The 12,265-nt window shown below is 49.3% G+C and overlaps 1 protein-coding gene across 1 annotated transcript; it reads left to right on the plus strand.

The window, feature by feature from the left end:
* Nucleotides 1–392: 392 nt before the first annotated feature.
* On the plus strand, nt 393–11,814 carry rfx5 (regulatory factor X, 5). The gene is made up of 10 exons (XM_047019649.1): nt 393–440; nt 2,497–2,647; nt 2,968–3,001; nt 3,159–3,241; nt 3,712–3,861; nt 4,089–4,205; nt 4,475–4,553; nt 5,397–5,595; nt 6,119–6,213; nt 7,146–11,814. Exons 2-10 carry the CDS (start codon nt 2,538–2,540, stop codon nt 8,103–8,105), a joined length of 1,827 nt encoding a protein of 608 aa, XP_046875605.1. The 5' UTR covers nt 393–440; nt 2,497–2,537; the 3' UTR covers nt 8,106–11,814.
* Nucleotides 11,815–12,265: the final 451 nt, after the last annotated feature.

The following is a 12,265-nucleotide window of genomic DNA, read 5'->3' on the forward strand; positions in this document are numbered from 1 at the left end:
ATAGTGTTGTGATAAAATACATAGGAAAATATTTTTGCAGTATATGAGGTGGAATTGTATCATTGCCTTGCAAAAGTCCTATACAACAAACCCTAAATATGAAGTGAAAACAAAAATCGGGGATTTTAAACACTGGCAACCTAAAAATATATATTCCAAATGTGTTATCCAATCAGATTTTTGTCCCTAGGTAGATTTCATCAGACGATTCATAAGCTCAGTTACTGGGCAGACCGAGAAAACGCATCCAATTACAAAATTCTTAAGCAAGAAAATAAAGCTTTTCAACCAATTGAATTTCAGTTGATTTTAGTATCCATGTAGAGATGGAACAATTACCCAATTGGAATAGACGTTTGCTTTGTAGTCAGGCAGACATGACATAGTTGTCCAATCACAAAAAAATCTGAAAGGGGATTTTTGCAGTAGCTTTGGCTCAGGTACTTTCTTTTTCTTTCACAAAATAAATACTCGAATGTGTTTTAACATATATGTTATATAATAATACAACCTGTTTAACTACTGCACATACACTGTATTTTAAAGTTTGAATTCTGTCAAAAGTCATGTTTTTAAAGGTGTTTCATTGCTTGCTACCGTTAGCTTAGCACTACTAGCTAGCTTGGACAGCAATTTGTATAGCCTGCTAGCGAGAGCGAATTACTATGCAAGCTAACGTAGCTACAACGCTAGACAGCTGTTTCTGTACACCAAAACGAAATGTATTGCTGGCTATCTGCATGTGTTATTTGCCTGTCGTATGCAGCTATATGAGTTGTAACTGTAATAGCTCACGCATGTCTGCATGCACATTCTTGAATAACTAGGTGGCTAGCTAGCTCTGTATGTGACACTGACAGCCAGCGTGAGGCTAGCTAGCAGACCATGTAGTGGTGTGGGCAAATCCATAAGAGCGGGAAGAGACCGCGCACGGCCACTGTATGAATGAGCAAATCGGTTTAAAGGCTACACATGATGAAAATAAGCTTAAGTTAACACTGAGAAATTAACTGTCATCGATATGAGAGCGAAGCCAATCGCTCTATGTATGGGCGATGTGACAGGTGCGGGTTGTGACCAACATCATGCCTCCCCTACTCGTAGTAATGCGGCTGGCGCTAGTGACAGCCGCGTGAGAAGGCTTGACAGAGACAGTCATGGCTAAAAACAGTCAATGCGCCATTCCTAATTTCCATGTGTACAAAAGCTTTTCAATCATAGTTCTATTAAGGGAAACGCTGAGTGCTCAGTCGCTTACCCCGTCCCCTACATTTATAACCATGCAGACAAGGCATGCTGGTATTTTTAGTTTTACTCCCGTTTTTTTTATTTTTGTCCGAACCTAGAGTGCGGCACCGTAGTGGGAGTGTCTCTGAAGCAGTTGTTAGAGCATTATTTCACCTTGCTGGATTGCACTTGGGTTATCTTTAACCCAAAATCTTTATCTTTATCTTTTCTTAAATATGGGGTAGATAATGCATGTTATTGCTATTATAAACATTATGAGATTTACGTTCACTATTTCCCTTCGAATAAATTAAATTGACCTGCTACTCTACCAACTCATGAAGTCTTTTTATGTAATGTGACCTCAATAATTATAACGCATTCAATGACTTTTTAAACAATAACAAAATAACTCTTCAATAAGACCGAGTATTCATTTTAGCAACTGAGGATGTGACAACACAACCAAATAGTCTCACTGGAGATAAGGTGACTGTCTAGTGAGAAAAGATCTGCTCCCTTTTGACAAAGACTTATGTCTGAAAGCCTCGAGTTTTTATAGATTGTCCATGAAACGGCATTATGCAGTTCTCATGTATCCTGTCTCTACAGAGTAGTGACACTGAGCAGGACTGATGTTGAGAGCCTCTGTTTGGTCGCTGATGTGGTCGAGAAGAGCACCATCACTGCTGGGGTGTCATAGAAAACGAATGGTGATGGACTAACACAACTTAGACAGCAGAAGTGTCATTGTGCGGATGACACGGCATAGTCAAGATGAGAAGCCGCCGGCTTCTGCTTTCACTCTGTGCGACGGAAAAACACGAGCACAAGACTGTCTTTGGTGTGATTAACTCTGCATAAGGAGGTGGTACGTTCTCTCTGAACACATACAGATGATGTTGTCGTGAGGTAGATTCAGGGGTGGTGGCCGGAGACGAGGCTGTCGAGAACTGTTCATTGTGATCACGAGTGTCGCTATCAAAACAGCCGTCCAGTTCCAGCCTCCCACAGACCAGAGTCAGAGGGTTTGACTCTTGTCACATGGTACGGATCAAAAAGACCCATTGAGCTGCGCCTTAGAGTTATGCTTTGGAATAGGCCATAGCTCTCCGCCTAAGCATGTACACTGTTCGAGGACTCTTGTCTTCGGCTCACCTTTCTTGAGCTATACCTGGGCGGGGGGTGTCCTTTCCACCACAGGGATTTGACGGAATGAGGTCAAAGCAGGATGTGATGTCACCCGGCTGTGCTGTTGGTATTTCCCAGAGGCCTCGGGGAGCGGTTTGCCGCCGCTGTGTGAGCCAACCATGACGGAGGAGAGGCTGAAGGCGGACCCCTCCAGGAGGGAGGGGCTGGAGGCGGTGGAGGGCGACACGGAGCCCAGCAGGATGGTGCAGAAGCTGGGGAGCAACGTGTCGTAAGTTCCACCGCCGTCACCGGGGCCGCGATCCTCCCTTTCGTCGCCGTCGTCGATGCGATCGGCCTCTTTCGACACGCCGGGGTTTTGTTTCTGCGTGTGGTGGAAGGACTCTTGCGTGTGATTGGTGTGTTGGGTCCAAGTCTCGTGTGTGATTGGTCGGTCATGTCGAACTCGTGTGTGTGATTGGTCTGTTATGTCTAACTCAAGAGTGATTGGTCTGTTGGTTCTAACTCTTGCGTGTGATTGGATGGTCGTGTCTGATGCCAGTGTGTGCTATTGGTCGGTCGTGCTTAACTCAAGTGTGATTGGTCTTCCAGGAAGAGCGTCCAGGTTAAAGTGGAAAGCATCCTGGTAAGCAGCCCACTACTCAGAAAAAGAGTTTGTATTTCAAAGTATTTATGAGCATTTAGAAGTAGTCATTAGTATTTCAAAGTCCTTATTTCAAGGCCCTTCACCTGATATAGTGATGGTTAAAGTCTCTGCTGTCTCGCTTCCTTGCCCCGCGCAGAAAGAGGTGCAGCATTTCTCCGACAGCGACAAGCTGTACCTCTACCTGCAGCTGCCCTCGGGACCCAGCGCTGGGGAGAAGAGGTGAGCTGGCCTGACACTGGAATATCGGTCTATGGCAGCTCCACCAGGCTGCCTGTCCCTGTGTCCCTGTCTGTGTCCCTGTGTCTGTCTGTGTCCCTGTGTCCCTGTGTCTGTCTGTCTGTGTGTCTGTCTGTGTCCCTGTGTCTGTCTGTGTCCCTGTGTCCCTGTGTCTGTCTGTGTCCCTGTGTCCCTGTGTCTGTCTGTGTCCCTGTGTCTGTCTGTGTCCCTGTGTCTGTCTGTGTCCCTGTGTCTGTCTGTGTCCCTGTGTCCCTGTGTCTGTCTGTGTCCCTGTGTCCCTGTGTCTGTCTGTGTCCCTGTGTCCCTGTGTCTGTCTGTGTCCCTGTGTTCCTGTGTCTGTCTGTGTCCCTGTGTCCCTGTGTCCCTGTGTCCCTGTGTCCCTGTGTCTGTCCGTGGGGAGACTTTGCTCTCCTCCGTCTCTCTCGCCCCCTCTCATGTCCCTCCCTGTGCAGCAGTAGCAGTGGCGGAGGAGGAGGACCAGGAGGAGACTCCAGCTCCTTCAACACGGCCGACCAGCTGCACACCTGTAACTGGATCCGCAGTCACCTGGAGGAGCACGCCGACACCTGCCTGCCCAAGCAGGACGTCTACGAGACGTACAAGTAGGCTCCCCTCCTCCAGAGACTGGGACTGGGTCAGAGACGGGGTCAGGGACTGGGTCTTGGGTCCGGGACTGCGTCAGGGGTCAGGGGCTAGGTCAGAGACTGGGTCAGGGGTCAGGGACTGGGACTGGGGTCAGGGACTGGGTCTTGGGTCAGCGACTAGGGGTCAGTGGTGAGGAAACCTGACTGCACCTTTCTTCACACTCCTCCCTCCTCTCCTCCCACAGAAGATACTGTGACAACCTGCAGCACAGGCCCCTGAGTGCTGCTAACTTTGGGAAGATCATCCGAGACATCTTCCCCAACATCAAGGCTCGCAGGCTGGGAGGGCGGGGCCAGTCCAAATATCCTGCTGCTGGACGGCGGTCTCCACCGCTGACCTCACACACACACACACACACACACACACACACACACACACACACACACATGGTAACACTTGATGACTGTAAGGTTGGATGGAGAGAGATGCATTTGGTGTTCAGATAAATCTCTTAAAATGAGGTCTAGTGCATGTATACATTTTTGTTTTGTTAGTAGCTCAGCATGTTTGTCAACGTGTTTGGAATTGTTGAAAAGTCGTGTGACGGACTCTTCCTTAACGGGTAGTTACGTATTGTTATAGTGGAATTCGCAGGAAGACTGTGCTGAACATGCCTCTACTACCAAGCCTGGACCTCAAAAACGACCCGGTACGAGTTACACACTAATACACTACACAAAGATACACTACACCTCAGTATACTACACTACACTAAGACATACCACACTACACTATACTACACAAAGATACACTACACCTCAGTATTCTACACTATACTACACTACACAAAGATACACTACACCTCAGTATACTACACTACACTAAGACATACCACACTACAATATACTACACAAAGAGACACTAAACCTCAGTATTCTACACTATACTACACTACACAAAGATACACTACACTTCAGTTTATTACACAAGACTATATTACACTACACAAAGATACACTAAGATACACTACACTCAGGGTTCTTGCAGGTGCCAGTAAGTCAAATTTAAGACTTTTTTAAGACATTTTAAGACCATAAAGATTGAAATTTAAGACCTACACAACGCATTACCAAAAAATATTCAAATCAAAGAAATTCTGAAAAAATATCCCCCAGACAGAACTACACACCGAACTAACGTTCTGAGGGCAGCCTTCTGCTGGTTTTGTTTGTAGCAAAGACTCTAGAGCGCCGCTTTGTTTTTGCGACTTTGTAATAACTTTCTGCAGCCAGCGTTTCTGTAAACGAACGAGGGTAAAAGCTTTTTTAGACCTGTCTAAATTAAAATCTAGCAGTTTTTAAGACGTTTTAAGGCTTTCAATTTAAAGTTCAGAATTTTAGAGTTTTTAAGACCCCGCGGGAACCCTGCTACACTGCAATATACTACTCTACACTGCACTAAATAGATAGATACAGTGAGCTACACTGCGCTACAGTGATTCCAGATAAGTGAAGGTCCTCCCCTCTCCTCTGTCCTCTCTCCCCTCCTCCAGTCGGAGCTGACCGAGCTGGTGCAGACGTACAAACAGGAAGTGACGGAGGCGGCGTGTGAGCTGATCTGTGACTGGGCTCAGAAGATCCTGAAGCGCTCCTTCGACACGGTGGTGGAGATCGCCCGCTTCCTGGTGCAGGAGCACATCGTCAACCCTCGCTGCAGCCAGGCCGAGCTTGTCACCTCCGCCGCCCTGGCAGGTAGGCCCTGACCTGCCCCTCCTGCCCCCCCTGTTCTGCCCCTCCTGCCCGCCCCTCCTGACCTGCCCCCCCTGTTCTGCCCCTCCTGCCCGCCCCTCCTGACCTGCCCCCCCTGTTCTGCCCCTCCTGCCCTGCCCCTCCTGCCCTGCCCCTCCTGACCTGCCCCCCCTGTTCTGCCCCTCCTGACCTGCCCCTGTCCCCTCACAGACCGTTCTAGTGTGTTCTGCAACGTTAGCCACTTAGCTCTCGCCCATGGCTAATCAGGCAGAGAGGAAAACTAGCTGGCCTAGCAAACTAAACGTAGCTGTCGCTGTAATAGCTGTAGATGTAGCTTGTAGATGTAGCTGTGCAATTATATAGATAGTTCCTGCTTTTGAAGTCTGTGTTCTTATATATGATGGAATAAGTGGTTATTGTCGTTGAAAGTGGTTGTGGTGCTGTGGCATGAGTTGCCTGGAAGCCGTAGGGAGAGAATGGCCAGGTTCATTGACGCCTCCCTAGTAACAGTATGCTGTCCTGACAGGAGGCCCGGCCAAGCCTGCCAAGGTGGTGAAGAAAAACTCCTCCCAGTCCAAGGGGGGAGGGGCCGACCTGGAGGGCAGTGCCTCGGAACTGAAGGTACAACCTGTGTGTGAGTGTGTGTGTGTACCTGTGTACTGTATACTGTGTGTACCTGTGTACTGTATACTGTGTGTACCTGTGTACTGTATACTGTGTGTACATATGTACTGTATACTGTGTGTACCTGTGTACTGTATACTGTGTGTACATATGTACTGTATACTGTGTGTACCTGTGTACTGTATACCTGTGTGTACCTGTGTACTGTGTACCTGTGTGTACCTGTGTGTACTGTGTACCTGTGTGTACCTGTGTACTGTACTGTGTGTACATATGTACTGTATACTGTGTGTACCTGTGTACTGTATACCTGTGTGTACCTGTGTACTGTGTACCTGTGTGTACCTGTGTACTGTACTGTGTGTACATATGTACTGTATACTGTGTGTACCTGTGTACTGTACTGTGTGTACCTGTGTACTGTATACTGTGTGTACCTGTGTACTGTATACCTGTGTGTACCTGTGTGTACCTGTGTACTGTATACTGTGTGTACCTGTGTACTGTATACTGTGTGTACCTGTGTACTGTTATACCTGTGTGTACCTGTGTACTGTATACTGTGTGTACCTGTGTACTGTTATACCTGTGTGTACCTGTGTACTGTATACTGTGTGTATCTGTGTACTGTATACTGTGTGTACCTGTGTACTGTTATACCTGTGTGTACCTGTGTACTGTATACTGTGTGTATCTGTGTACTGTATACTGTGTGTACCTGTGTACTGTATACCTGTGTGTACCTGTGTGTACCTGTGTACTGTATACTGTGTGTACCTGTGTACTGTGTACCTGTGTGTACCTGTGTGTACTGTATACTGTGTGTACATGTGTACTGTATACTGTGTGCACTTGTGTTGTGTATTGTATACCTGTGTGTTTATAAGTTGCTGTGGTTCATTGATGCATGTAATCTGTTTCCTCCCCAGAGGGAGAAGGAAGGCGGAGAGCAGTCGTCGCCGGGGAAACCGCCGCCTAGCGACAAGCCGGCCTATAAGGGGCAGGAGCTGGTTCGTCCCGGGGGTCGCGACCTCCAGGTGGAGGCTCTGATGAAGAGCTACCCCAAGCTCCTCCCCCGGAGCTCCGTCCCCGACAAGACCCAGCTCTCTGTGCGCTCCTCGCCCCCCTCGCTCGCGCCCAAGGACTCCGGGGTCAAGGTCATCGCCATGGCCACCCTGCCCCAACAGCAAGGCGGGGCCCTCCCCCTCATGATCCTCCCCCAGAGCGTCAGCCTAGCGTACGACAGGGAGTCGGCCAAAGCCCCGCCCCCTCCTGTCACTGGTGCGCCCGCTGCCGTCACCTCCGTGGTGCAGCGCGCGCGCGCGGCACCCAAGCGGGCGGCGGAGACGCTTGCGGCCGCGTGCGCCACCTCGGGCCTCGGGGGGGGCCCTCCCAAACGCAAGAGAGGCCGTCCCAGGAAGGCCCGACCGGAGGACGCCCTTCCCCCTCCTCCTCCGCCTCCTCCCCTTCCCGCCGTCACCCAGACCTCCATCATCACGGGAGGCGTGATCCAGAAGGCCTGCTCCTCCTCCGCCTCCTCCCAGCTGCTGGAGTTTGTGATCCAGGAGCAGCAGGGGCTGGTAGGGGAGGGGGCCGTCCAGGGGCCCCGGGGGGTGGTGGTGCAGTGCCAGGCCGGACAGGAGGGGGCGCCCAGGCCCGTTCTGCTCCTGCAGAGCCCAGTGGGACAGGCGGGTTGGGAGGTCGGGGGCAGGACTATGGTGGAGGTGATCCAGAGGAATCCGCGACTGCAAGTGCTGGAGGACCGGAGCGAGATGGAGATCACCCTGACCCCCGTCGACCCCCACTCTGACCTCCAGCTGACTGGACAGGCCCCGGGGGGGGCGGAGGAACAGTCAGCCCAGGACAGCACACCGACAGGGGGGCCCTAGCCCTAGCCCTTACCCTGGTCCCCCTGCACAAACTCTCCTCATCCTAATCCCATCACTCACCCACAGACTGTTAGAGCCCCCCTCCTCCCGCCCCCTACTCCACTCATCACTCCACAGTCCTAACTCCTCCCCCCCCATTTGTTGTTTGGTGGAAATCCTAGACTGGCGCCGCAGAGAGCCAATCGGGATAGATGAAGCCAAACCGCCACTAACCTTCCATTGGCCGCCCATGCACTTGACAATGGAAAAGGGCAGTTTGTTAACCCTTTTCTGCGACTCTTAAACTGCATGTTTGTCTTTGTAACTGTGAGTGACGCAAGAAAGGTGACTCTGAGCCCCTCAGATAAGCGTGCTGTTCCAAATCAACGCCTAAACCCTACATCCTAGGCACTAAACCCTGCATCCTAGGCACTAAACCCTGCATCCTAGTCATGGGACGCTAACCATCCTTGCTGTGGTGTGAGGTGGGGCCTTTATGACTCCAACCTTCCCGATTCGACCTTCCTATTGGCCACCAGTGCTGGAGAGGGCGGGTCCGAGGGGTTTGGTTTGGAACGAGGCCTGCTCCTGTGGGTTCTGGACGATCCAGGAGGAGTATTACGGGTTTGGAACCAGTCCGGGTTCCCAGTTTTTCCCTCCCCCCCCTCCCCCTTCAACAGGAAGGATTTTCAATCTTTTTCTACCCTGGTAGTTCTGTCGGTGTCGGTGCTTTGTGATGTCAGAGGGAGAGAGAGAAAAAGGAAAGTCATGTGACTTTCCACTGATGTGGCTGGCTGCAATCTAGCGCATGCTCTTCAATCCGAGAAGCCAGCCAATCAGAACTGGGCCTGCCTGCCACAGTGTTCTTAATAGCGTGTGAATGGATTGTGGGATAACACCCTCACCCTCTTGGTTGGGAACCCCCATCACCCGAACCTCAACCCCCCCCCCCCCCCGACTCCGTCCCCAAACCTCACCCTTGAGCTCGACCCCCTTAACCTCATCCGCCAACTCCATCCCCAAACCTCACCCCTCACCCCACCCGTCAAATCTCAGTCTTAACCCCCACCCCCCTCACCTGAACCCCCAACTCCATCCACTAACCTCAACCCCCACTGCTCAGATCTTAACCCCCAACTCCATCCTTAACCCTAAACCCAACCCCCCTGCCAAGCTTTTACACCAGAATACAGAGTAGTGAGACCCATGCAAGCACTTATATGGACATGATGACATCAGCACTTCCTGCTCATGGCAGACTAAACAGATACACAAAATAGCAGGGTAGTAGTATACTAGAATGAATATACAGTATCTTAAGTATCTCAATGAACCTGCAAATGGTACATCAGCTTGTTCAGAGAGGTCCCCCTCTCAGGCCAAAGCATCCAAGCACAAACCGCCATGCCTAGTGTGGAGCCGAGAGGGCAGCAGAGAGACAGGCAGCGGGTGCCCAATCCCCCAGCCTGTCCCCGTGGTGGATCAGCCGCTGACAAAGGTGAAGTGGGCCTGTTCGCCCACGAAGGCCGCCTCGTAACCAGGACAAAGAGCTGCTCCTGCGGCCATCTCCGATGGCGTCTCCTCCCCTTCCGCACCTCCTTCGCACACCGTGTTGGTGGACCAGCTGTGCACAGCTGCCTTCTGACGACCCCCCCCCCCCAGCCCTTCTGAGCCAGGGCTCTGTGTCTGTGGTGCTAAAACTGAGTTACGGCGTTCTGGTGCCCCGGTGATGATCAATTTCGTGTGGTTGAGGGACAGGGACCCCCCCCCCCCCGTTCCCCTTGTTTATCGTAGAGACAGCATATCAGTCGATGAGTTGAAAGCCCCAAAAGATTGCTCTCTGTGTGGGTTTTTATTTGTTATGTTTCTTCATTGCTTCCGTCCCTTTCGACAACAGATTCTGTGATTTCTACAGACAAAAAACTAATCCAGCCAACCTCAACCCCCCCCCCACCCCCCGCCCCCCCCCCCCCCCCCCCCCTTTTTATAAGAAAAAAAAGAAAGAGAAAGAATACAGTTTGGACTGAAAATGACAAGAAAAGTTGCACTGAAGGAAGAGAATTGGGAGGTGTCGGAGCTGGATGTGAAGTGATACTCGGCGGTTGGGGCGAAGTGGCGATGACTGACAGAATGGGACGCTGTGGTGATGTTTCAGACCATATTGGGAAGCCGTTCAGGGTGGCTGTACACGTTGATCAAACTGGAGTCCAATTCGACTTAATTCTAACATTGAGAGTTTTAGCACTATTTAAAAAAGAAGAAGAGTTTATGAACACATATGGTGGTTGCTATATCCTATGAACTGTAAGCCAACACTGGGCCCGGCTCTAGTGCACTATCTTCTGATAGAGGCTGCCTGGGTATCCAGTGTTGAGAAAACCAGTCGGTACACACACACACACTCGCACACAGCAGTGTGTATCTAGTCTAACCTGTATCTGTGGAGATACTGTATCATCCACTTTACCCTCTCTGGACTATGAGCCCCTGGCGGTGCTGTCATTGTGTGTGTGTACTTGTATGTGTGTGTGCACAGCTAACTCAATAACCAGGGGGCCAAAATGGCAGGTGCCAACACTAAACCCTCAGAACCGAGTTGGTAACCTCTGCTCTGGTGACATGTCATAGGACACATCTCAACACTATGAAGAGGTCTCCTCTCTCCTCTACTCCCTCCTTGTCTCCTTTCCTTCTCTACTACCCTTCAACCGGCAACCTTGATTTAGGAAGCTTGAGATAAGTGATAGCGGTTGTCACCCGCGCGCCTGCATCGCATTGACGCGGATGGAGCAGCAGAGATGAGGAAACAACTTCAGACGATTGAGATCCACTACTTTGGAGTTTGTAGTGTTACTGCTAGTGCCTGTGAGTGCGTGCGCGAGTGTTTGAGAGGGGAACTTTCACTGTGGAGCCGCCGTGCTCAAAAAAAGAAACGGGTCGGAGAATCAAAGATAACGATCAGGAACCGGGTAGTCGAGGCTTGGCCGTTATCTGCGGTCTAAACGCAGTCAGCGGTCAAGTCCCTGCGGTAGCTCAACAGATGGGCACTCTGTGCTATGGCCTAGAAAGCCGTACAGAGTGAAGCAGTCCAATAGCTTTTGCTTTGCAATTTGTTTTTAGGTTTATACAGATAAAACGTTTTTGTTGTTAACGTTTTTTTTTTTTTTACATGAAAAAAGTGTGTGTCAATTGTGTTTGCTTTTTTTGTCGAATGAGTCTTTGATCTCATGCGTTGTACAGGTCATTTTGAATGCAGTTTTGAGTGTCGGTTTCTTATTGATGTAGGCCTATTTGGGTTTGAATGACACATCTAGTTCCTGAGATTGTTCATGCATGGGCTTGTGTGACTGTTCTATTGCTCTGAGGTCCTTTTCACCAGGTGAAGAAAAAGCATAATATAAGCCACGACAAAAACGGATTTGACAATGTTTTCAGTTATTTTGCTTTGTTTTTATATGATTATAACCTCCCCTCGCTTGTGTTTTGCACTTTATATTTACTTTTTAAAAATCAAGCTTGTTAAGAATTGGTGTGAACAAGAAAAAGAAACAAAACTGAATATTTGATTTGATCATTAATTGGAGGACAGCACCTTATATGTTATTCCTTTACACGTGTGACTTGTTTGACATTGTTTCTATGCGTGTTTTTGTATTTCATCCCCGAGTTTTGTGACTTTACATCTATGCTTCCTTTAAAAACAGATAAATTAAAAGATGCCAACCACTAATGTGAATATATTTTCCTATGCTGACTGTATTAAATGTTGCCGAAGGAAAATGAAAGCATATTAATAATTACTGTTGATTTAATCATTCAAAACGGCCTACTCCAATAATCGCTTTCATTCATCCATTTCAGTGTGTTTTTATTACCACAGGATGGCGTAGCACTCTGCATTTGGTCAAAGAACGTGCGTAGGGCCTACATTAGGACCTATAATAATTGTAAATCAACCCTAAAGCTGAGCAGAATTATCTCATTTAGGACCACGTGGCTTGCAGTTACCTTTACTTGAATTTAATTTAGCCTATGGGTATAGCCTACAGCAGAATTTGTCTAGTGCTCTTACAAATTCCGTATACATTGTGATTATAACCAAGAAAGCGTTACAATCGACTGTATGGTTTTAATCCAATAGCCCATGTATGTAGTCTACCGGTTTTTTGGGGGCTTATGTG

The sequence above is a fragment of the Hypomesus transpacificus genome, chromosome 4, assembly GCF_021917145.1.
Source record: "Hypomesus transpacificus isolate Combined female chromosome 4, fHypTra1, whole genome shotgun sequence".
Taxonomy (NCBI): domain Eukaryota; kingdom Metazoa; phylum Chordata; class Actinopteri; order Osmeriformes; family Osmeridae; genus Hypomesus; species Hypomesus transpacificus.